General features: G+C 38.1%; 4 protein-coding genes across 6 annotated transcripts; 2 read left to right on the plus strand and 2 right to left on the minus strand.

Annotated features, from left to right (window-relative positions):
• Positions 1 to 271: 271 nt before the first annotated feature.
• Positions 272 to 3,081, plus strand: LOC113754291. Its single transcript, XM_027298670.1, has 2 exons — positions 272 to 1,675; positions 1,902 to 3,081. The coding sequence occupies exons 1-2, from the start codon at positions 303 to 305 to the stop codon at positions 2,749 to 2,751; spliced, it is 2,223 nt and encodes a 740-aa protein (XP_027154471.1). The 5' UTR covers positions 272 to 302; the 3' UTR covers positions 2,752 to 3,081.
• Positions 3,082 to 8,447: 5,366 nt separating this feature from the next.
• Positions 8,448 to 14,680, minus strand: LOC113751077 (elongator complex protein 2). Its single transcript, XM_027294939.1, has 10 exons — positions 14,409 to 14,680; positions 14,234 to 14,321; positions 13,973 to 14,058; positions 12,756 to 12,909; positions 12,184 to 12,344; positions 11,440 to 12,093; positions 10,641 to 10,962; positions 10,104 to 10,321; positions 9,123 to 9,300; positions 8,448 to 9,035 (listed from the first exon to the last, which is right to left on the minus strand). The coding sequence occupies exons 1-10, from the start codon at positions 14,559 to 14,561 to the stop codon at positions 8,545 to 8,547; spliced, it is 2,505 nt and encodes an 834-aa protein (XP_027150740.1). The 5' UTR covers positions 14,562 to 14,680; the 3' UTR covers positions 8,448 to 8,544.
• A 1,968-nt stretch (positions 14,681 to 16,648) lies between these two features.
• Positions 16,649 to 21,657, plus strand: LOC113751094. Of its 3 annotated transcripts, none has more exons than XR_003464766.1 (10): positions 16,649 to 16,991; positions 17,116 to 17,193; positions 17,962 to 18,639; positions 18,774 to 18,876; positions 19,106 to 19,206; positions 19,297 to 19,471; positions 19,560 to 19,730; positions 19,810 to 19,910; positions 20,008 to 20,177; positions 21,602 to 21,657. XR_003464766.1 is itself a non-coding variant. In XM_027294957.1 (9 exons), the coding sequence occupies exons 1-9, from the start codon at positions 16,671 to 16,673 to the stop codon at positions 20,059 to 20,061; spliced, it is 1,782 nt and encodes a 593-aa protein (XP_027150758.1). In that variant the 5' UTR covers positions 16,649 to 16,670; the 3' UTR covers positions 20,062 to 20,601. The 3 variants fall into 3 exon arrangements, 1 of the variants encoding a protein (XP_027150758.1); XR_003464765.1 differs by lacking the exon at positions 21,602 to 21,657 and adding an exon at positions 20,289 to 20,601; XM_027294957.1 differs by lacking the exon at positions 21,602 to 21,657 and having other exon boundaries at positions 20,008 to 20,601.
• Positions 20,747 to 22,771, minus strand: LOC113751095 (E3 ubiquitin-protein ligase MBR1-like). Its single transcript, XM_027294958.1, has 5 exons — positions 22,252 to 22,771; positions 22,005 to 22,157; positions 21,839 to 21,913; positions 21,580 to 21,735; positions 20,747 to 21,064 (listed from the first exon to the last, which is right to left on the minus strand). Exons 1-5 carry the CDS (start codon positions 22,720 to 22,722, stop codon positions 20,930 to 20,932), a joined length of 990 nt encoding a protein of 329 aa, XP_027150759.1. The 5' UTR covers positions 22,723 to 22,771; the 3' UTR covers positions 20,747 to 20,929.
• Positions 22,772 to 24,732: the final 1,961 nt, after the last annotated feature.

Raw genomic sequence — 24,732 nt, forward strand, 5'->3', positions numbered from 1 at the left:
CACTGCATAAAAATCCAAACCAAAAACAGAAAACATTTATTAGTAATCCAAACCAATTGTCTTTTTTCACTGGAGTGTACAGTTACTAAAATAATCTTAAAATAGTGAAAAGGGTAAGAATAAAGGTTAATTTTTTAAGAATCCCAATACAACTATTTGGAAATGAACAGCTGGAATTGTATACCGTGGAAATATAGAGAATAACTTATAAAGAACATCCTACTCTTCAATTGCACGCCCCCTTCTCTCTCCCATTTTCACTCTCTCTCTCTCTCTCTCTCCAACCCTCTTTTCCCCTCCAAATGGAGCCCCCACCACTTTCTGCTCCACCCATCGCCACCGGAGCACCAACAGCTCCTCCACAAACTACCACCGTCACTAGCTATGCCGATTCAGTTGAGTCCTCTCCTCGCTCCCGAAACACAGACTCCTGGGATGAACCCCCATATGGCCCCACAGCCACTACGAACACCAACACCACTGCCGCTCATCCCACATCCACCGCAACCGCCGCCGCAAAGCTCCGGTTCATGTGTAGCTACGGCGGACACATAGTTCCCCGCCCACACGACAAGTCACTCTGCTATGTCGGCGGCGATACCCGAATCATCCTCGTCGACAGGCAAACCACCCTCTCCGACCTCTGCCTCCGCCTATCTAAAACCCTCCTCTCCGGGAAATCATTTTCGCTCAAGTACCAACTCCCAAATGAAGACCTCGACTCCCTCATCTCCGTCACAACCGATGAAGACCTCGAGAACATGGTGGATGAATACGACCGCCTCAATTCTTCCGCCAATCCGGCTTCCAAAACCTCCCGTCTTCGTCTGTTCATATTTCCGTGCAATTTAGACTCAGAAACGTCGTCCTCCATTGAATCCCTACTGGAAAATAGTTCGAAATCGAACGAGTGGTTTTTCAATGCTCTAAATTGGAATACCACCGCATCGTGTAAAGTACGCGGATTCTCCGAAACCTCGTCGGTTAATTGTTTGCTGGGTTTGGATGATGCCGCTGCAAGCGTGGAAAATCATTCAGCTGTCAAAGATGTAGGTGACGCCCAGCTGGATGCATCGTTGAGTGGCAAAAGTGAAGGTGGGAGAAGTGGAAAAGGAATTAATAATAATAATAACAATAATTTAACCAGTAATGTTACTAATAATAGTAATGTTGGGCAAGATGTGCACTCGGTGCCGGATTCTCCGATGCTGGAAACGTCGTCGTCTTTTGGGTCGACGTCGTCGTCGCCGTCGATGGCGAATTTGCCGCCGATAAAGGTTCACTCGGAGGAGGGGATTAATCAAAAAGGGGTGGTGGGGTTGGGAATTGAGGAGCAGTTTTCTCAATTGAATGTTGGGGTTGGGTTGAATAATGTCCAGAAGCAGGAGGAAGGGGGTTTTGTGGCGGGGGTGGCGACTGTGCCTCCGGCGGTGGCTGCGCCGGGAACGGTGCTTTCCGGATTGCCGGTAATGGTTGGTGGAGAGTATCCCAACAGGGTTATTTCGGACGATGAGAGATCGGAGCAGGGCGTGCCTGTTGGGTTCAGAAAGGCACCTCAGGTACAACAATACCAGCAGCAAGTACCTCAGTTACAGCCGCAGCCGCAGACTACCCAGTTTCAACAGAGTAAAGCAATTGGTGTTGTTGATTTGCCTTCACCGGATTCAGTCTCAAGGTACCCCAATTTTCTACTAAATTCCACAAAAGTAGTAATCTTTTGCGTCTAAGTATGCTGTTATATGTATCCTGCAGATTTTGTGCAAAGTTACTTCTGTTATTATGTGGTGGAATTAGTTTATATGTGAGCTGTTAAGGAAATTTGTGCTCTTGGTATTGTTATGATGATTATTTTTGCAGTGACAATTATCTGAATGGGGATGTTGGTGATTTGATTTGTGCAGTGATGGTAGCGTTACAAATCCATTGTCTCGGCAGAAGCCAATGATGCATCATGAACCGATGGTACAAATTCAACCTGGAAATGGTAGAAATCCATGTAATCAGATTGATCTTAAAGCTGGTGATTTCAATGGCAGAGTTCCGATGCCACAGCATTTACAGGACTCTGGTTATGTATTGCAAAGTCAATTTGATCAATATCAACAATTGCATCAACAGCAGCAATTTGTTCCTACCAGTAATCAATACATGCACCATCATCCTGGGGCAGTGCCAATGTATTATTACTCCATTTACCCTCCTCAGCAGTTAGGTCATACTCCTGGATTGGAGCATCAGTACCCATTACATTTCATGCCTTCTAGACAACCCCAAGCTTATAATTTGCCTCTGCAGCAACCAAGCTATAGTGAGCCTACACCTAGCGCCCCTTCTAGCCGACCCCAAACACCTCCTGCTGCTATGGTGCCTCCAACTGCTTTCAACCCTGCTTCAAATGCTACTACTGCTTCTAAACCTGAAATGACTGCAGGTGTGTACAGAACACCTGCTCCTGCTGCACCACATATGGTACAGGTCCCTTCCAGCCAAACTCCACAATATGCTGGCTATTCTCAGATTCATCATCCTTCACAATCAATTGCACCTTCTTCAGCTGCCACTGGCAATTATTCTTATGAATTTGCTGATCCTACGCATGCACAAATATATTATACTCAGCCTCTGGCTCCCCAGCTGGCTTCTGCCCAGTATCAAACGATGACATCAGCCGCTCAAGTGAAGTTTTCTGAAGCTTCTGCGCAGCTACCCACAGAGAGCATCAAACAACAAGTTAGAACAACTCAGCCGTGATAGGTGAGTTGGGCGTGGAGGAACAATTTTGCAGTGACGGGATTGGTTTATCAGGACATCTTTTTCAATTATAGTTTGCTTGTCAATTTATTGGTTGTGGTTTGTATTTGTGATAGTTGATATGAAACTCCTGATTTATTTTTTTCTTAATTTTCTTGGATGCTGTTTGTTCTTGTCGATAAAGATGGAAGTGATCAGAAATTTATACTGTAAAAGCTCAAACTCCTACATTGCTGTTCAGTCTATATATAATTAAAGAATAAATTGTAAGATATGGATTGGCAGATTTTTTTGAGATGTTTGTTGTAAATATTGATGATTATAGATACTGGTTCCTTGCTCTTTTCCTACTTATGCACATGAAATGGACACCGCGAGTGTGCCATCTTGCTCTTGGCTTTTGAAATATACTTTGTATGGCAAAAACTTTCTATTGGTATGACGCAACAGAGTGGAAGTCCAGGACTCAACTATTAGCTGGTTAAATCCATTATGACAGTTTGTAAGACCACAAATTGTGCGAAATAGAAAAATTAGGCTTTATCTCCAGTGCTTAAGATACTGAAATCTTTCCTCAAACGAAATGAAACACAAGCAGGGCAGCTTCCCAGGTCATGAGATTCCAAGACACTTCTGTCTGCTGTGTTTCTAATTTACCTGGTTCTGGCTTTCTTGATATGGTAAATTTGCCAGATCATGCTTATTGTGGTTTAGCTTGCGAGTTTTGGATCAATATGCATCCTTTCTTTGGTTAATTTCTGTGTGTTTTGAAGTTTGATTGAGAGGTAAAAGCTCACTTTCTCATGATGAATTGGGTGGTAAGGGCCTAAGGGGAGGGAGTTCGGAACTTCTTACACCCAAAAAAAAAAAAAAATGGAGAGAGAGGGAAAGAAGAAAAACCCTTTTCAGGATGAAAATGTGAAACCCCCTCCGGATGCGTGGAGTTTTGCTTGAAGCTCCAAAGCAGCTTATTCTCATCTCAATCTATGAGCTCTTTTTTCTTTTTTATTTTTTTAATGAAATATTTAATTTCAAATTTATTAACTCGGTAGATTTCTGTCTTATCTTGTGGAATTTTGTGAGAGATAAACCCATTAGTCATAATCAACTCAAAACAAGTTTTTCTGCATTTAATATTCCATATTAGTCAGTAGGCGGGTCAACAAGTTAGTTTATTGTCGTTTTTTTCCCTCTTAACAAATCACTGGTTTTTTTTTAAATTAATAATAAATTACAGGTTTGTTCTTGAGTTGGTGTCTTTGCATCAATGCATCAGCCTTTATATTACACTTGCAACAAAAGTGATGGCATGCTTTACTCTTGCCTCATTTCCCAACTTTCCTTGGCTTTCTTTTTGACTTGTTTTAATCTTAGAAGAATTCTTTGATTCTAGGGAGAATTGCAATTCTGATCACTAATGTTTGGCCTGTGTGTCAAATTGATCCCTAATATTTTAATCAAAACAAATTTAACTTCCAGTTTGGTTTGTTATTTTTTGAAGTTTTTTTTTAATATAAAAATGTATTGGAATGGTTTGATATATGTAAAATAAAAAGATAATTAACAAATATATTCACGCAAATCGTAGAAATTTGTTGAAAAAAAATGGCTTTTCAAACAAGACTCGTGACAAGAAACATGTATTATTGCGAACTAGATTTATATTGACCGAAACATTGAGAACCAATTTGGCAACATTGGACACTAAAATTGCAATTCTTCCTCTACTCTAAACTTCAAATGTACACTAATCCTTCATTTTTATTCTTAAAGGGGTACCTTTCCGACAACGAGAAGTAAAAAGCCAGAAGATAGGGATACACTTAACGTATGTGTCCTTTTTTTTTTTTTTTTTTCAATCCTAGTAATTAGTAAAGGTTTTTAAATTTTGTATTAACAATAAATATTGTTGCATAAAAATGTGACATGTGATCATCGTTTTATAAATCATCCTTTAAAGAATTTTGTTTGGAAAAAGTTGGGATAGTCAGGCTGCTATTTAACGACTAATGTTTTGTAACGTTTCTGATTTTTTAAGAAATTTGGTTTGCCTATTTAGGATTGTCAATTTTCTGACGGCTAGTCGTCTGTCAAATTATATATTAATGTCTTTGAAATGTTTCAGACTTCAAAAAAGGCAGCGATTTGATATATGTCTTGGCACACCACATGTCTTTATTGCGAAAATATTGATGTTCTTTGGTAGTACTTTAAAAAGACCATTATGGTGTAAAATATAAATAATGATGGACAAAAAAAAAGGAGATCTTGGTAATTTGAAACTAAATAAAAAGCCAATTTACAATTTTCATTACTTTAAGTATCGTTGGAACTTTCTCAAATTTTAAAAGGTAAAGTTCTATGTCCCTTCCACAATATATAATCATTTTCAGATTATATTTAATGAAATGCTTTTATTTAACAAAACTAAATAAAGAAAAATTTTAGTGTATAACACAGTTTTATTTCATAATGTTTTTAGGACCCGTATGAGGTTACGGTGCATTTATAAAAAAAAAAAAAAGCATTTTTAAGCGCTAAAAGTACTTATAAAATATTTGATAAATACTTGTGTCCGAAGTAATTTTTTATATGTCAGTACTGTGATGTAATCTCAAACGAAATGAGGCCTTGACAATCCATCGTATGGCTCGCATGAACTTTGCCGTCATTAGCGGAACATGTCATCCTTCCCTGATTACAAAAAATTGTACTACTACTAATACGCCCACGGCTTTCCACTCTTCTTGTTTCCTACCTCTTTCACGCTCTGGTGCCAATAGAGCAAGTCGATGCCATTTCCTGTTAATTCTTGGCCGCTATATCATGATCCTCAATCCCAATTCACATGTCCACCAGAATCCATGCCTTTCTTGAAGACCATCAAGGGGCTATTCATTATACTACAACGATTTCCCATCACTGATTCTCATGTGACTTTACAGAAACAAAGTGCTTTTCAATCTGTGTTTAACGCTTTGTATTACTGTTGTTGTAATTACGTGTTCAGAACAGATTAAAATATGATTAGACTGTACGAGGTTTAGGTAAATTTAATGAAGATTAGGTGGCTAACTCTGATGGAAATGATATTATAAATCATCCTGAAAATCTATGGCTGCCATGCATTACGCATCATGCATGCCAAACCTGAGAAAATTCTTGATGCCTGGTGAATCCTCATCTAGTCACAGCCAACGCTATTTATTTTGTCCTTGTTTTGACGCCATTTACTTGTCCCAAGTTCTCTATTACTGACAATAGGCTGAAGTAGGATGGATGCCTTGTAATTGCGAATATTCAAATCTTGTTGCTGCCTTTGTTTGTATTATTTCCTTTTGGAAGCATCGCTGAATCAAGGCTAGGGCTGGATTTTGGAGTACTCGTTTCTGCACAAATTTTAGTGTGATCAATGAGTAACACGATAAAAGAACTAATAAGGCCATGATAGCTCAATCTGCACCTGACCTAGCTATTCTTGCTTAGAACAACTCAAGGGAAAGGAAACAAAGCAACTTACTTTTAGTAATCTTCAATATCATAATCTGTCAATAATATTAGAAAAGGAAAAAAGAGAAGAATTGTAGGAAGTGTGTGCATAGCTAAACTTTTTCAAATAGTATTTCGGTTGTATCATGTGTTTTTTTAGTACTGACTGTATTATCTACTTTCGATTGTGATTGATAAGAGAGTCTGTTTTGAACTGAAACCTTTTGACAGATTTCTTTTATTTTCCAGTAGAACTTAGTAAAACATGTACTATCTTGCTTACATAAGGAGTAGTCCATCTAAATTTCCTTTCATTTATTTGATTGGTTCCGTTCATTTCCTAGCAAAAGCCATGAAATAAAAATTTCCTTTTGGTTTTAACATTATATTTACTTAAACCATTCCAAATTTTCCATCTCTCCTCCACAATCTTTAGTTGTACCACGTCCATTTTTGTTCGGATTGTCATTTTTAGAATTTTTTTAAAAAAATATATATATATTATAATGATTTGATATATATAAAATAAAATAAAAAAGTGATTGAAAATTTTGTTCTATAATACACGCAAAATCTTGACCAAGCAAAAAACAACAATCCAAACAAGGCAACAACAACTTCAATCTAACTGAGACTGGTCACAGGCAATGGTCACTTTTCCAACTAGGAAAAAACGTAATCCATTACCTAGGGTGGAGGCAAGATGGTAACAAAGGATAGCGAGTGCCTCGTACTTAACAATCTTGATGCATCCACGCTTGGGTGTTATTATATCTGCAACATGCAGACACATCTCATGTGTAAAATACTGCCAACCAAGAATACAAGAAAACAAAGGACGACACACTTTTCTATTTAGTATGTGGGATCAGTGCCTGTATGGGTTGTGGGGCTACATATTGAAGGGTATAGGAATATGGGATCAAAACCTAGGTGGGTTCAATCAATCTCGATCAACGAGGCAATCAAAAAGATTAATCAACTCAGGAATGTTTTTTAATTTTCAAATGGGCTGAGGCGAACGTATGAAGTGGGGAGGTTAAAACTATTCAGGTCTGATTAAACTGGTTGGTAATAGGCATTATTGTCTGATTTTTTGGCCTGTAGGGCCTGAATTTTTCGTCCCTTTGTTTCCTTTGTCAACGCAGGCTTCCAACTAGAGTTAAAATACTCAGCGTTTGGAGCTTTTACTTTTGAGTTGATGCTGAAATATATCCTAGTAGCATGACAAGATCATCACTTCACATGAGAGACTGAATTGGAAAAATATATGGAGTTCTTTTGTTTACTTTTGAAATTAATAGATAATAAAGTCTGCACTGGGCCATTTTCTTTTTTCTTATTTGATGGTTTATATGGCATGGGGACATGGTGGCACTTTGTGCATTTTTCCCACCTAAATTTGGTCCCTGCATTCAAAAAAAAAAAAAAATTATTTTTTGGGTAAGAACATTTCAAATTGCTGATATTTTAAAGTTCAGATATCGCTTTCTAACTTCCAATTTTCTTTTTAGTGGAAAAAATGACTTCTTCTAGAGAGCAAGGCTCAAAATCGCTTTGATTGGAGCAGCTCAAGAAAATAGCATGGCTCCAGTAGAGCAAGAAACCCAAGTAGCAGAGACGTGATTCCCACTACCAAAGCAAATCAGGGCCTCAGGACCACTTCCAACAATTGACAAACAATTCAGTCATTCTCCTACATTGCTGCTGGTCAAAATATGCACTGTTTTTGACACCTAACATCAATGGAAACTGACTTCACGGAACATTGGCTGCTGTTTAAAGTGCATAGTACCGTAGTCTCCATCGCCCTTTCTTGACTAAGCAAATCTTGCTTTCTACTCAATAAACCGAATGCAAGTTTGTGACCACCCTACAAGGGCAAATGATAAAGCAATCATCATCATCATCAATAAGCTCATGAAAAAGTGTGACTCTCATGAAGGATCTTCATCCACTTGTATCTGTACTTGTCAAGAATCCTTGTGCTATGCTGCCGACAAAGATTTTAGGATTTACAAGAAAGAAAAAACACAAATGGACGGGTGAAGATCTGTTAAATATAGCACCAAAGATCTTTGAGCAGCATTTGCAAAGGACCAGCTGTAAGCTCAGATATTTGAAATGAACATCGACAAGCAAACAAATTTTCATGATCCTATGTTTATAAGTGATTCTACTCTACCGTTTAGAAGACAAGGTTGGCATGAAAAATTACCAAAATCTTAAAAAATATATATATATACACTCAAATATAATTTGCAAACAGACAACAGATATACAGTTGGATGTCTTGTCATATTCCTAAAGAAAATCTATATTGAACACTCTTACACAATGGTCAGCTCCACAAGATGCAAGCTGAACGACCTCAGAATCTGGAATTTTTTCAGAAGGTCTCCATGTTAACCGGTTAACCGGGGAAGCATGGCACAAGAAAGGATCAAACTGAACAACACAAGTTGCATTTGGCACCATTAAATTCCCATTGTCAGACCTTTCACAAGAAAGACTCCACAATTCGATCAACCCGCTTTCCATTCCTACAGCAAGAAATCCATGATTGCTCTGGCGACCAAGGCCTACCCAGGATAGTGCAGTGACACTGCTCTTGAAAGATGGCAGCGTCATAAGCTGCTTAATGGTAGATGCATTCTCCACTGCCCAGATCTTGACGGTCTTATCCCTAGAACCTGTGGCAAATTCATGACCAAACGGGTTCCATGAACATGCCCATATTATTCTTTTGTGCGCCTCCTGCCTCACCATCAGCTCATGATTAATTTCATCTGCTCCTGGAAAATCCAAGACATGTCAAAAGATGTCTATGGGGAACAACAAAACAGCTAACAGATATGATAACATAAGCTAAGAAAGTATACCAGCATCTTTGATTGAGAAAACAGAGAAGTGGCGATCCCTAGAGACTACCAAAAGATATTTGTCATCATGAGAGAACTCCATTTGTGTCACTGTTAAACTGTGAGAATGCAACCGGCCAACGGACTTCCAAGAACCAACTTGCCAAAGCCACACTTCTGCCACTGATGCTGATTGAGCCTACAACAGACGAGTGTAAAGCCATGTACAAGTGCAGATAAGTCCACCATGCAATCCCCACCCAAAGAAAATGGAAGACAGAAGTGATCAACAAAATAATTGGCAACCACAATTATCAAACACATAATATCCGAATGAAGATACACAAAATTACTCCTCATGGTTTATGCCGTGGTTATGGCATTACTGTTCATACAATCATGCAAACAAGACATGGTGTGCTCCATGTATGCTGCACCAGCTTAAAAAACCACTGCTCTCAAATCTCAAAGCCTTGTGGTACATCCACTAGTCATCTACACATTATTTTTCAGGAAAATGGCATCCCAATTAGAAGTATATTTCCAATAAATCAAGATAGTTGCGGCACTTTTACTGCATAGAATACAGAGAATACCAGAGTCAATTTTTGTGCAGAATGGCAGTGTCACTTTAAATTTAAAAACTTTAAAATGGAAAAGAAACTGGTTAAAATGGATAGAATGGTCCCAATAGAGATTCAAATGGGTTCAGAAATCTTCACTTGCTACTACACATGGGATAAGCACAGGAATGTGTATCCTAGGTGATTTCTCTATTCAAGCCACATGACGTGGAAGATTTTCTCTTGGTTGACAAATGGAGTGAGAAACAAAGCGCTTGTGTAACCTGAGACTGGGTTCATTTAAAATACACACGCACGCACATATGTATGTATACGTGTATATATATACGTGTATTTATAAAAAGGATGCATATATATACGTGTATGTATATACATGAAGCTATCATTTGTAATTGCAAGTAAAAAATATTTTACAAACCTTGCAAGATGAAGCAACAAGTTTTCCACTGTGATCACAACACAAAGAGTATAATTCATTCCCATGACCATATAGCTTGTGGGACTCTGGCCATAGTGTGTTCCACGCTAGCTGTTCTTCAATAGGTGGTTCTGTAAATTCAACTGGAACAGCTTCTGGGACAGTTTCTAGTGTGTCTAGACCATCAGTATTACTTCTGTTGGTTGTCTCGGGTGAAACTGAAAGGAAGCAGCTCTCACATTATTCCGAATTCTATTATAGAAATTGTTTTAGATCTTACAAGAAAAAATTGCGCTGTCAAATGCCAACCTTCCCAAACAAAGTAAAGACACAAGAAAACAATGGGCCCAGAACCCAAAAAAAAAAAGAATATGAAAGGAGTCCACTGGACCATCCATTAAGAAAAATAAACTGAAAATGCAGGTTCAGTGAGAAAGAAGGATGGACCAAATGCTCAAAAGATGCAGCATAACAAGTATCTTTTATCAATCTTTGTCAGGACAAAAAGATAAACAAAAGAAATGAGATCAAGCTCACCTTGACTGTAAATGGGTTTCTGTGACAGACCCAAAGCAGACATATTTGCACCCAAAATCTGCACTTCAGCTTGAAGATCATCAAGCAAACTGGAGTCTCCTGAGGTTGCATGACTTAAAGTTCTTAAAAAGGACAGTGGTGCTTCAAAAACTCTAGCAACTTTCTCCTCAGCCCCACTTACAAACCGATGGTTCCCTTTTCCTTGGATAATGGTAACACAGTTTATATCATGGCCATGAACTTGAGGCCGCGCAATTTCATGCCAATTGTCTTCATTTTCTAAACAAGAGTTTTTAGGCCAAGGTGCGTATATTCTACTCGTCTGTGAAATTAAAAGCTTGTAAGAGAAATTTCTAACCTGAATATGCAGCAGAAAGCAGGGAAAATAAAGAATGGAAAGTTATGTGTGCAAGGTTTTGTTTAATCTGACTCGAAGATTCTGAAGTGCATTTACTGTATAATCATTTGTTGGTTCATTTACCCAGGGATGTGCAACTTCTAGCAGCATGCGTTTTTACAAGCTAACATAAACAAACCAAGTCATTTTCCAATTACATTACTGCACTGTTATTGATCTGCAAGTGTTAGCATATAATACTACTATAGCACACGGAAAAATAAGCTTGCACAGAACTTTCTTCTCTGTGAAACAAGAGGTCAACTTAATCACCAAATTATGTGGATATCTCAGGAAAACACATGCATGCATGCTCAGACATGGAAAGAGAAGAGAGAGAGAGAGAGACAGAGAGAGAGAGAGAGAGAGATTTGTGAGACACCAAATTGGGAAACTGATTACCTGATCATGACTTCCAGACAATATGTACTCCCCCTGTCTAGCCCATGCAATGTCGGACACTGCAGCAAAATGTCCAGAGGGAACTTTCTGAGGCTTCCAATCATCAGAAGCAACACCAACATCTTTCCACAGATGGAAAGATCCACCATATCCATGAGCCAAAATTGAATCTGCTTTTGGGCTCCAATGCCCTCCATAAAATCCTAAAGCACAATGACTTAGTTCCCCAACAGTTACCACATTGATCCAGATACCAGTAGTCTTTTCAGGTTTCCAGATCATCATTGTCTTATCCATGGATGCCGATAGTAAGCTTTGAGGTTGATAACATTCATTGCCATTGATGATGGATGGAGGCTGCCATTCCACGGAGTACACCCAATCGTCATGGCCAATGAGCAGAGATTCCATAGAAACCTGATACGAGTTTGAGCCAGCCACAAACACTGGACCTTTGATGTAGGAAGCCAAGCTGATTTCTTCTTTCTTAGTATCCAAAGAATCACGGAAAGCTATCTTCCATATGCGAATACCTTTGTCTTGAGACGCAGTTACAAGTAAAATAAACGTTTCACCAATTCCAAGTATAGGTAAGGAGAAATCCAAACTCCGTATCCAGTCAGTATGTCCTTTCAACTGGCAGGCAGGAACAAACTGGCACAAATAACAAATAAGAAACAAAGAACCTAACTGATAACACAAATTGAAAAGTTTAAAAGCATAGGTATGTCAAGCACTACATACTTTTCCAGTCCTCTGACCACAATACAGATGAATCTTGTTATCCAATCCCCCCATAGCCAAAGCTAGATGTCCAGAATTTCCAGGCAACTCTGCTAGTGAAAGAGCGACCATAGACTTTGAACCAATAGAAAGGGTTTCCACACATGATAATTTACAGTCACCTGCACAGAGAAATTGAATAACTACCAAATGTGAATTAACTACAGATTAATAAGTCACAACATAACACTATGCTGGTGATGCATTGACATAGAATGAACTATATAAAGATCGTTCCCTTGCTCTATCTGAAAAACTAAAAGTATAGGTAACATATTCTCACATATGACAAAAATGTGACATCAAATTCTGTTTGAGATTACTAGTACAAGGTAAATTTCTTATCCTCTTCACACCAAAGAGTGGAAACACATAGAAAATCAATATAAAGAAATTGACTAATTAAAAGAATGCAGGAAAGTGAATGAAGACAGCTGAAACATTAAGAGAAGTTATCTCCACATGACTAGAATAATAATCGATCCAAAAATTCAAAGCATGGACATGAAACAGTTCAGATAGCTATTGCTCACCTTCACTAGTGAATGGAAACACCAACTCCCAGACATTCACAGTGCCATCTGAGGAGGTTGATGCAAATACTGCATCTTTCTGTGACATCATGATCCCACAGATACATGTAACACCTTTTATATGTGGTTGTGGTACTTGTAACACATGCCTCCACTGTCAACAAGATTACCAGCTAAGATAACAGGGTAATAACTCGGGAGTGTGAGCTTCCAATAAAATCATCAGCAGAAGAGCCAGTCTAAATGATCCAACTAAGAAATATTTCAATATTAAGAAAATGAAGGGAAGTATAACTCTTATAGCTGGACACTGACGGTGCAATGAAGTGGAACTAAACTAGCCTCACACATACACTAGAATAGCATGAATTGGTGGCTGATGATCATAATACCTAAAAATCTCAACAATTTTTCCCATTTTGAGATAGATTCTCCAATCAATTCCCACTACTAAAATAGCAGGAGGGGCAAAGAAGAAAACTTTAGGGGAAAAAGAAAGAAGAAAAAAAAAAGAATTTTCTTGTTGCACTTCTTCAACCTTTTCCGGCGAATTGTATTCACTTGTTTACTTCAGGCGAATATACTGTTTTACTCATTTTACTTACATCTTAGGTGAACTGGAAGGGAGTGTATTCATGTCAAGCAGCAATAGGTAGTAGGGAAACCTTTTACATGTTCTAAGACTTATCCTTTCTCCTTCCACTAAATTTCTACCCTCTTTATCTTTTTTCATGATTCAAAACAGGTTAGGCATATTAAGTTTCAGGTATCAAGCTTAGACAAATGCTTGCTTCAGGTTTTCTTTTTTCTTTCCATTTTGCTCTTCACTGCCATGTATAAGTATGCACATCAAAATCACCATAATTATTTTCATTACCCGGCCTGGCCCCTAAAGGAAAGATCATTTAATGAAAAATTGAAATAGAAAAAGTTTGCAGGATTCAATATTTTACAAGCATTGAGATGACACCATTCCAATAACTGTTTCCTTCCCTACTCACTTATAACTCCAGTTGAAGCAACATGATCAACATTCATCATTGTAGAAGAAAGACCAAACAGAATGTCGTAAACATCTAGTCATAGCTGGTGGTACACTTAATTACCACTGCATCTTATGTTTTAAGAAGAATTAAATGTCAAGATGTCCTACTTTACACAAATGCTTATAGATAGGCTTCACCAAATAGCAGATTCAACCGATAGTTGAAAATTACCTTCTTATCCAAAATAGTATATTCCCACAAAATAATGACACCATCAGCATCTCCAGATAGCAGATAGTGTCTTTCCATCTCAACAGCTGTAAACACAAAACTCTTATTAATTACCCAGTAAACTCAAATAACATCTAAAATAACCAAACATCTTACAACAAATGCAGCTTCAGAGCTATTACTTTTCAGGGCCATTGAATTAAAACTGGAAAACTCAAGCCAGGCAATGCTGACTTGCGCCACATGGTAAAAAGATTGTACCTTTATAAGCAAACTTTGCATTGGGAAGCCAGTAAGTGCAGTTGACTGATGCCTTGTGACCAGGAAGTGTAGTTAAAATCTGGGCAATCTGGCCCAAAAAAAAAAAGAATACTTGAATCCCCAATTCCATATAAAAATATTCATGAAATTTCTTGAAAGAGAAAAAAGGAAGAACCTTGGGGCATAAGATGGCAACAGCGTTTTGAGAACCGAAAGCAACTAAATCACAGGCACCCCATGAAACGTTGTTAACTATTCTGTTACAACCTGCTCCAATGAATACTCTCTCCACTTTTACTTGCTGCATCCTATCACTCTTTGATCCCATGTTTTTCTTTTAATTCTTTATTTACTTCAAAAACATTCAAAGCACTGAGGGAAGAAGTGAATAGAATGTTGCGGGGGTTTTGGAGGGTTTAACAACTGGAAGAAGTGAGTTTCAGGCGCTTGCAGGGGAACCTGGAAAGGGAGAAAGGAAGGTTAGTTGTGGATGGGCTGTCCTGTCTCTACTTAAGAGCCCATAAAACTCAAATCATTGTCCTGTCTAGGGATGTAATCGAGCCAAGTTAAGTTATACTCGAACTCGACTCGACTCATATATACCTAGGCTCGAGCTCGATCGAATACAAAAAATCGATACTCGAAACTTGACTCGAGAAACTCGTTTTAAACTCGAGACTCGACTCGATAAGGCTCGACCTTTAGTCAAGCCTTATCAAGTCGAGTCTAATCAAGTTTTTTGACTCGACTCGACCAAAAAATGAGGCATATAAAAAAGAGTTTATTGTAAATTTCATAAAATTTATACCCATAATGGTCATTTTATAATTATAATACATATATATTTTTTAAATTATAAATATATTATTTAAATACCTCCGACTCGACGAGTAGCTCGACAAGCCTCAAACCTCAAAATATTGGCTCGAAACTCGACTTGAATGACAATCAAGTAGCTCGAAACTCGGCTCGAACTCGGTCAACCCGAGTTCAAGCCAAGCCGTTGACCGAGCTACTCGCGAGTTACTCGATTATGGACTCGACTCGCTTACATCCCTAGTCCTATCTTTCTTCTTTTGCTATGTCCATTTTATGGTTTGGGTTGTGGTATTGAATTGGTTGGATTACAAGCCCACGCTCAAGGGGCGGTTTTATTTTTTTTTTTTATTCAGTTACGATGATATTTCTACGACATAATAGATATATTCTATAAGAGATATAGATTAGACAAAGGAGTACTCTAATACTTTATTTGAATTTTTTTCATTGTAGAGATTCGAATTCCCTACTTACAATCCAAAGAGGACTCCCGAACAACAGTCTAAAGAGAAACTTAATCTTTTTGGTGGTTATTGAGTGCTCCGTGGTTTTCAAGAGATGATTTTTACTTACTACTTTATTGTTTGTGATTAATTGGTCGACAACACCAAAAATACTAAATGGTGTAACGCTACCACAAACTTACAAACTTGAGGACTTCAATAAAAAGTTTCCCTCCAAAAAAAAAAAAAGGAAAAAGAAAGAAAGTTGAAGCTTAAAAGTATATACCATCGTTTTGGAGCTTTTGTACTAGGTTCTAATCCCATTAATCTCAAAAATAACTTCAACTCATGTTCATTGAAAGAGGTAAACATTCTGCTCAAGCCAAATAGCTAAAAGCTGCATTCATATGGCGAACTGGTTTGATGGTTTTTTTATATTCCTCAATTCATTAAAATTTGAAATTTATTTTCTTTAACTTGTCAAATTTAGTTTATCACTAGTACTATATTGGTTGAGAAGTATATCACAGAATGAAGTCTTAAAATGCCCCTGCTTCTTACTAAAACAAATCAATTGGCTCATATTGTAAGGACAAATTAAACTTGAATAGTGAATACAATAAGTCACCCCCAGAGCCTTGTTTGGATTGCCGGTTTTCGTCGAAAAATTACGTCGTTTTTCGTGATCACATTTCCCTATTACCTTTTTCCCTCACATATATCAAATCGCTACAGTAATTTTTTCATGAAAAATCACGAAAAATGCAATCCAAACACAATCTTTTTTATTTTCTCTCTGTTTTTTTTTTTTTTGGTAACAATTGGAATTCCTAGAGCCTAAATAACTTGTGGGAATGGTAAAGCGCAATCAACAGCTCGAATGAATGGGACCAAACGAAATCTTAAAATAGATGATTCTCAAATGAAGGATTTATATCGAATCTTTAGTAATGCAAATCCCTCATGACACGTGTATTCCAAAGCAACCTTGGCTTTTGTTTTGCATCCATTTGACCCGACCCGTGCTCTTCTTCTTTTTCTTTTTCTTCTTTGAACTTTCCTTTTTTTTTTTATTCCTTCCGCAAAATCCGGCATTCAATCATCATTACATTCATACAAGCACTTCTATTCTCTTTCCTTTTTTTATTCTTTGGGACAAGGAAAAAAAATATACCATGACGATTTTAGCTCAATCAGATATCCGTTCAGCCATGCATTTCGCCACCGCTTTCCGCCACCCTTCCACCGGTTTCAACCTTTCTCGTGCTATCATTTTCCGTCAGTCTCCTCCGCTGCCGTTGCGGAGGTTGGCCATCAGAGTCAAAGCCTTCTCAACCGACACCGACAAGAGCAGCAGCTCCACCGGTGCTTCGACCACCGGCGTCGGAAAGCTTCCTGAAAAGCCGCCGATTTGCACCGCCGATGAGCTTCACTATGTAACCGTTAAGAATTCTCAATGGAGACTTGCTCTCTGGCGCTACTCTCCTCCCCCTCAGGTCCACAAAAATTCTTTATCTTGTTAGAAGAAAAAAATTTATTACCTCCATTTTTGAAAAGATTACTCTATTGAGAAATTGTGATTGGAAATGTCATTGATTAGCTGAATTTGAAAAATGACAGGCGCCAAGGAGGAATCATCCGTTGCTACTGTTGTCAGGTGTGGGGACTAATGCAATTGGATATGATCTCTCCCCCGGGGTTAGTTAGTTAATTTAGTCAGTCAGTTTTGCTCCTTTTATCATCTACATTACCAATTTAATCCATCTTGTTATTAAGCATTAAACATCATGTCATTCTTTCCTTTCAGATACTCTTTCTAAATGAATTTGATGCTTTCTAAACATAAATTCATGAGTTGAGAGCTTAAGAAACATGCCAAGTTGGGTTGAATTTATAGTGGTTGGATTTTGTTATCATCAATGCCTTTTTAAGACCCGAGACTTCTTTTCGTTTCCTCAACATGCTATATAAAGGGTTCTGAGAGTTTAACCCCGGCACTTTTGACACCTGCTAACTTGGAATGGGAGAAACTGAAGATGGAGAAATGAATTTGTGAGTTAGAGCTTAAAATACATGCCAATTTCAGTACTTCATTGTGGTTGGACTTCATCTACGGTACACCTGGTGACTTGAAATGGGAGGAGCTGAAGTTGACTGTAAGTTGGATTAGCTTGACGAAAAAATATATACAAGAGAAGTCTTGGATCTATTCAGTATAAAGAGCTGAGATGCCAAATATAATCAATATAAATGTCTTTTTATTGAGAGTATTTACTTGTATAAAGGTGCTATCTCAGGAAATCAGTTTTTCAAAATTATTTTATTCTATGCACTAAAAAAAAAAGTTATTGATTTTAAAGATAACTTCGTATACTGTGTCTTGGGCGTGAGGGTGTTTAATACTCTCAATTTGGCTTCTGAGATTGAAAAAGATTATCAATCTTGATCTTCCTACTGATTTTGCAGTCTTCATTTGCCCGTTACATGTGTGGGCAAGGATTTGACACATGGATCCTTGAAGTTCGTGGTGCGGGTTTGAGCATGCAGGAGTCAGATGCCAAAGACATTGAGAAGTCGGCTTATGCTATATCTGAAGAAATGGAAGCAGCTGCTGAGGGTGCAACTAATGGTGCACCCTCTGCAGTGCAGAAGTCAACTGTTAACCAAAATAAGTCAGCAGAATCTAAGGTTTCTGCAGTTAATGAAGATGTTTTGGGGATTCCTACAGCATGGGATGAATCAAAATTGGTGGCAAAACTAACAGAGACTTTTATCAGTTTGTCAGAAAGATTCTCTGGCTTTCTCAATGAAAGTCAGTCAAGAATTATGTCTGCTAAATTATTTGATCAGATATCTAAATTATTAGAAGATTCTTTTCTATTTGAACGCTATAATGAGGTAAGGGGGAAACTGTTGAATTTACTAGAAACCAGAAAGAGTTCTGCAGTTGCTGGCCAAATAAGAGATTTAAGTCAGAAGCTAGTGAATATTGTAGAAGAGGGACAGCGTTCTGTTTCGCCTCAGTTATATGATCTACAAGAGCGTCTTGCAACAACTATAGAAGATTTCCAGAAACAACTAGACTTGATTGTCAAGTACGATTGGGACTTTGATCATTACCTGGAAGAGGATGTCCCTGTGGTGGTGAGGTGACATTTGCCCTTTATCATAATGTATGAGATATTAACAACTTATAAGTTTTCTCTTCAGATTAAGTGGGCAAATTATGGTGAATCTTCTTTGTGGCAATTTACTGTCATCTTTGTTGATACATGTAGATGGAATATATAAGGGCCCAAAGTGGATCTCGGGATGGAAAATTGCTTGCAATTGGACATTCGATGGGGGGCATCTTGTTGTATGCCATGCTATCAAGATGTGGTAAGACTCAAATGTTGTTTTCATGTTAAATTGATGTCTTAAGGTATAAAAGTTGTTCTATGCTGTAAGTTGGACAGCTCCTAGCATCCTCTCATTTTGTTATTAATTATTTGTTTTAATTTTATATATTGTTTTAAATTCACATACTTATGTCTGCTCAATAGAAAATTGGAGTCGAAGTATAGATGCTTGAGTTTTCCTGTCTAAGTCATATGGTTAAATTTTTAAGCCTTCGAGGGAAGGGAGTCTGGATTGGCTGCTACTGTTACGTTGGCCTCTTCACTTGATTACACAACTTCTAAGTCATCGCTCAAACTACTACTACCCCTTGTAAGTTGAACATGATTCTTGGCCTATTCCTTCATTTATGTTACTGCATTCCACTGTGAAATGCAACTAAAAGAAATGAATTTGGTGCAGGCTGATCCCGCTCAGATTCTAAATGTGCCTGTCGTTCCATTAGGAGCATTACTTTCTGCTGCTTATCCTCTCTCATCTAGTCCTCCTTATGTCTTGTCTTGGCTTGTGGATCTGATATCAGCCCCAGACATGATGCATCCAGAGTTGTTAAAGAAGTTAGTGTTGAACAACTTCTGTGAGTATAGATGTCTATCCTACTGCTACAGTGGTTGGTTATCACTTCTTCATTTATACGTGACACTGTCATGTCATAATATTGCCAGGCACAATACCTGCTAAACTTCTGCTGCAACTGACGACTGCTTTTCGGGAGGGAGGACTACGTGATAGAAGCGGTAATTTTTTTTACAAGGAACATCTTCATAAGTGCGATGTCCCTGTCTTAGCTATTGCAGGAGATCGTGACCTGATTTGCCCGCCTGAAGCTGTTTATGGTATGTATTTCTAGGTCTTGACGTATGGATATACTCTTTTCCTATGATATGAAACTTTTCTTACAATCGACTTGATCAGTGACCGTGAAACTGCTTCCTGAGAACTTGGTAAGCTACAAAGTATTTGGGGAGCAGGATGGCCAGCATTATGCTCATTATGACTTAGTAGGAGGAAGAACGGTAACTAGTTATAAGCTTTCCTTGTTCCACCTTCTTGGTTATCAAAAAGAATTTATTTGCATTTCATAATGGCTCATGTTTTTGCTATTATGTCCAGGCCGCGGAAGAAGTCTATCCGTGTATAATCGAATTTTTAAGCCATCATGACTAAACCCCAAAATTCTTTTGCCGGGCTGCAATTGTCTTACTTCATGGGTATAATGAACCTCTTGTACTCCTGTGTCGGCTGTAGTGTGCTTTGGTGATGATGAAAGATTAAAATTGCTGGTAAGTCTATTAAGAAGCCGTACAAGTTTATCTGCAACGGTATTGAGTTATACATGTTTCTGATACCATTCCATTGTCAAGAATCTTATTAGTGGTTCTTTTATTATATAGGAAATCCATTGTTGTAGGTATTTAGCTTATGCTCAACCACTCTTGGAAGCCTGAGCAGAAGTCCTGGCTTCGAGTGGCAATCTGTTGTTTCATTTATTCTGTAGTTATTCTGTATTTTTTTGCCTTCATCCCTTCTTTTTTGTGGGGATAATGGGTCATGATGAGTAAAAACTTTACCTGGCAATAAAAAAAAATTGCAGGTTGATTTAATTTATTGCTGAAACAAGTTAACATGATCTGTCTTTTGTAAATTACCTGCTCGTCATGTATTGGGGAGAGTTGTGTTGCTGGATGTGATTTGATTTGTACACAATTCGCAGCGCCTTCTTAAAGATATGTATACGGCTCTCATAAATTTGGAGTTTCAATTGATCAACTGGTTTGGAGTAAAGCTATCTCTCTGCCCGTCTTGAACTTTCACAAGGGAAATCACGAAATCAAGTACTTGTGCTTTAAAACGTAAGTAGGAAATACTTGGGAAAATAAAATTCCAAGCACGGACATTAAAAGGACTTGTGCTTGCCTATGCATATTTGACATGGCATGTCGGATACATTTCTGCCTAAAATTGGAGAAATTGATTTCAGTGTATATGAGAACCGAAGTTTGATAAGTGAGGCTGGAAAACAATACTGATCGCTTCATTTGTCAGCAATGGGTGCGATTTTGCACACAGGGCATTGGTTCTTCTGCTTAAGCCACTGCTTTATGCAATCAATGTGGTGGCAGTGTCCACAGCCAAGTCGCCCAACATCATCCTTAGCCTTGCATTCCTCCTGCAATTGGAGAATTGTTTCATTCATAAGCATCTCCAAAATAATCTGGTAAACTGTAGTCTGAAAGAGCTAGTGTAATGTGATCAATACAAAAGCCCCATAATTTCTCAACTAATTTTGCTTGTTTTTTTTTGGTTATCTTGAGTTTAGCAATCTTAATTACTTGAGTTATGACGTGCTTATAGAAAAAGCGACCCAACTCTTCCATGTGATTTGAGCCAAAGTCACCGCATTCCCTTGGGTTTACATAAATTTTGGGTATTCAAGAAGTCATCCAGACTCTGTTTAAAGCCTTAGAATGCATAAGATTCTTACTGGAAGAAGATCTACTGATTGGAGACCATTGATGTCGCCAAGGTAGCTTAGCTCTGCAAAAGTTCCTGTTTAATACTCTTTTTTTTTTTTTTTGTGTTTTTAAGCATTATGGCATAAGATTTCAATTCGCAAGGCATTCTAATTGCTTTGTTGGCTTGGAGCCATAAAATGTTTGTGAGAGGGTGAGATTGATGACTAACTTGACAAATGGTACACCTCCAGCCTTCGTCCAACGACATCAGCAATGGTGCAGACTCGAAATCAGATGGCTCAAGTATAGTTAAGCAGCTGAATATGTCTTCTTCACTCAAACCTCTGCCTACATATCCAATTTCATCGCTCAATTCAAGCAGTTCCTGCAGTAGCAATCAAGAAAGTAGTTTAAGATGCCTGTGTTCAATAATGCAATGTGAACTGGAAAAGCGTTTCAGACACAATCCCAGACCAGAAACTAAATACCTCATATGACATCCTATCAAGATTGAGTCTCCAGTCCATGTATTGATCTAAACTTCTTTCAAAGAGTGCAAATACCTAGAAGACATGATTAGAATACGGATCAGAGCTTTGAGCTGAAAATGTGAAGCAATTATCAGAAGGAACTTGAAACATCTGTCTGTTATACCTCTATGAATCCTCTATGAGAATATTGACCCAATTGATGATATTGTCTAGCATTGAATGAATGGTCTCTGGAGAATATAGAATTTGAGGGTCCTTGTGAAGATGAAGCAGAGAAATGCTGGATGTTTCTAGTTCTCCTAGCTACACGGGAATGCTAAAAAAGACACAGCAATTCAAGATGTATCATAAAACAAGCACCAAACTTTTCTTGGCTGCCAATAATGATGAATTTTCAGTAAATGCTAAACCTGTACATGCGTTGTCCTCTGAGTGGTCATGCTTGGTCTAGGAACAACATCAGAAGCAAAACTGATCCCTGGAGGAGTACAGCATATATCAGGAACATCAACAGCAACATTATCAGGAATCCTGGCTTTACTAGGCGGTCTATTCCCCAGGTTCTTCCTCCTCCTTTTCTCAGTCTCCCAATCAGCTGCAGACCGGATGATTGTCGATTCTGATACCCGAGTTGAAGTCCCTTTACAACCCAGTCCTCCAAGCCTTGCCAACAAAAACATTTTCTTGGGCTTTTGGCTGATCAAAGGTTCTCTAGATTCAGTCGTACCATTTCTGCTAGGTGATTTAGAACGCTGCAGATCAGGAAAGTTGGGGCTCTGAATGGAACAATGAAATTGAGAATGGTTAAAATCTGAGGCTGCATTTGGTTTCTTTCTCGTTGGCTTCCTGGCCTTAGGCTCTTCAACTATTGAAGGGGTCATGCTTGGGCATACAAGAGGCTAAAGTGCAAATTTTCACAGAAAAATAAGATCAAAGTAGATCATCTATTACAGCCCTGCAAGTTTATTGCAATATCAGTAGCTGAAGGGGGTTGAACGAAAATATTCTCACAAGTCACAACACGGTTGTCAATAATATGCAACGTTCTGAAGTATCCATCATCTTGTTTTTGTTTTGTTTGTTACAAACAAAATTTTTGCTGTTTTTTTAGTACTTCTCCTGTATATTCTTTCGTACTATTTGCCTGCTAATTGTGCTGTCAATAATTGTTTGAACTCGTACACCTAACACTGGAATATATTGAAGCGACACCAAATGTGAGGCATAACATTCTTTTGAAAAAAATTACTTCTCCCTTGGCTTTTCTAAAATCAAGCTGGCCTTGGTCACTCATCTCATTTTCTCTTCTTTTGTATCTCTTAATTGTTAAATTTCATTTGTCTACTAACTCAGCTTCTGTTTAGGAATATCACTCAAGCCCAGTGTACTTGTCTAGGGAAGAAAGGCAAAAAGAGAAAATTTAACTGAACGAATTGGGAAAAAAAACCGGGGAAAGAAAAATTTGGTAATTTCTCCCTCATCTTATTTGGGAGTTTAAGCAAGTAAAAACTTCTATAAGATGTAAAGTATTATTGTCCGTTTTCTTCAAGAGAGATCTTTCATAGTCACATTTCCATTTTTTATTTTTGTGGTTTTGGGTGGCTGGCGGTGTGGACTGTGGGGCATCTAGTCCCATTTGAACTAATTTTGGCTGTTTTCAATGGGGACATTGATGGATCAAGCCATTTGTTTGCAACTTCTCGAGGAAACATAAGAAGATAAATGGTCGGTAAGGACCAAAAGAGCTTAAAACGAGAGAAGCCAAAGTGCATTTCTTCTTGCCTTGCAAAAATTACGTGCTTGTAAAACATGTTGCCTATCATGTTGCTCTGCTACAAGTAGTCCCTAAGACAATGCAGATGCTTTTGATCAGTGTTTGGAGACACAAATGTCAGGTCAAATGTGGGAGCACAGATGCATCTTCATTTTCAACACTCCCTTAAGAGTATGGCATGAATAGATTGTGATCGGGTTAGGACAAAAAACCATATGTTTTCCTTGACGTATAGCACTTTAACAATCTCCTAGCTGTCAGCATCGAAGTTCCTTCAGATAGGAGTTGAATTCCTTGCAGAGATCATTATTCTACTGTAAGATAATCTCTAGAAGAACCCGAATTTTTGGCCATTGGAGTTGAATATTCGTGTTTAAGATAGTTCAATGTAAGTGAAAAGCTGCAATTGAAATAACAAGTGCATCGTGCTGGACACTTTGGGAGGGATAGAACTCAAGCTCTTGTTCGAGAAAAGTTATTTTGGCCTAAAATGACTCAAGCGGAAGAATACCAGCAGTCTCTTTTGCGTTTTTTATGAGCAATTCTTGTTCTTTTCACTTGTTTGATTCTTTAGAAATCAAGTTTTGATTTCAATCCCTAGTCATGAAATTAAATTTCGGAATCAATCCATTGTCAATCTTAGTTGGAGCAAAGTCGGTTCCTTTTATCATGCAGTTAGCAATAGTATTGCCGCAGCCCAAAAATCTTTGGTGTGGCCAGCTATTAGTCTGAAAACATTTTCGTGAAAAATAAAACCTCACTCTGTAGGCTGCTGCATCACGTATGTTTTGACTGCTTGATCAATTCTCATACGAAAGAAGTTGCGGATCTAAATTGCTGCTGCAGAATATTAGTGATACATGTTTTGACTGCTAGATAAATTTTCCCAGAAAAAACATTCTGGATCCTAAATTGCTGCTGCAGAATATATAGTAATGAAATTAACATGATACTAGTTGAGGCTACTGGAATTCTGGAAAAAGTAAAACATAATCGTAACGTAATGTTTGCACCATTTTGTGGGATTGATTAATCTTCTTGTGCAAGTAGTACGTATCATGACATGCAGATACCATTCTGAGCTACCCGAATACTGACACAGAATCATGCTCGATTG

Source organism: Coffea eugenioides, chromosome 11 (genome assembly GCF_003713205.1).
Source record: "Coffea eugenioides isolate CCC68of chromosome 11, Ceug_1.0, whole genome shotgun sequence".
NCBI lineage: Eukaryota > Viridiplantae > Streptophyta > Magnoliopsida > Gentianales > Rubiaceae > Coffea > Coffea eugenioides.

Excerpts from the sequence above, each read along its gene's own strand:
- LOC113754291 (XM_027298670.1), top strand. The coding sequence starts at position 303 with ATGGAGCCCCCACCACTTTCTGCTCCACCCATCGCCACCGGAGCACCA. Across the intron at positions 1,676-1,901 it reads TCACCGGATTCAGTCTCAAG|TGATGGTAGCGTTACAAATC; the intron begins GTACCCCAATTT and ends TGATTTGTGCAG.
- LOC113751077 (XM_027294939.1), bottom strand. The coding sequence starts at position 14,561 with ATGGGATCAAAGAGTGATAGGATGCAGCAAGTAAAAGTGGAGAGAGTA. Across the intron at positions 14,059-14,233 it reads TGCAAAGTTTGCTTATAAAG|CTGTTGAGATGGAAAGACAC; the intron begins GTACAATCTTTT and ends TTGTGTTTACAG. Across the intron at positions 10,322-10,640 it reads GAAACCCATTTACAGTCAAG|TTTCACCCGAGACAACCAAC; the intron begins GTGAGCTTGATC and ends GCTTCCTTTCAG.
- LOC113751094 (XM_027294957.1), top strand. The coding sequence starts at position 16,671 with ATGACGATTTTAGCTCAATCAGATATCCGTTCAGCCATGCATTTCGCC. Across the intron at positions 19,207-19,296 it reads TCAAACTACTACTACCCCTT|GCTGATCCCGCTCAGATTCT; the intron begins GTAAGTTGAACA and ends AATTTGGTGCAG. Across the intron at positions 19,731-19,809 it reads CCCGCCTGAAGCTGTTTATG|TGACCGTGAAACTGCTTCCT; the intron begins GTATGTATTTCT and ends CGACTTGATCAG.
- LOC113751095 (XM_027294958.1), bottom strand. The coding sequence starts at position 22,722 with ATGACCCCTTCAATAGTTGAAGAGCCTAAGGCCAGGAAGCCAACGAGA. Across the intron at positions 21,914-22,004 it reads CTCATAGAGGATTCATAGAG|GTATTTGCACTCTTTGAAAG; the intron begins GTATAACAGACA and ends CATGTCTTCTAG. Across the intron at positions 21,736-21,838 it reads TTGATAGGATGTCATATGAG|GAACTGCTTGAATTGAGCGA; the intron begins GTATTTAGTTTC and ends TTGCTACTGCAG.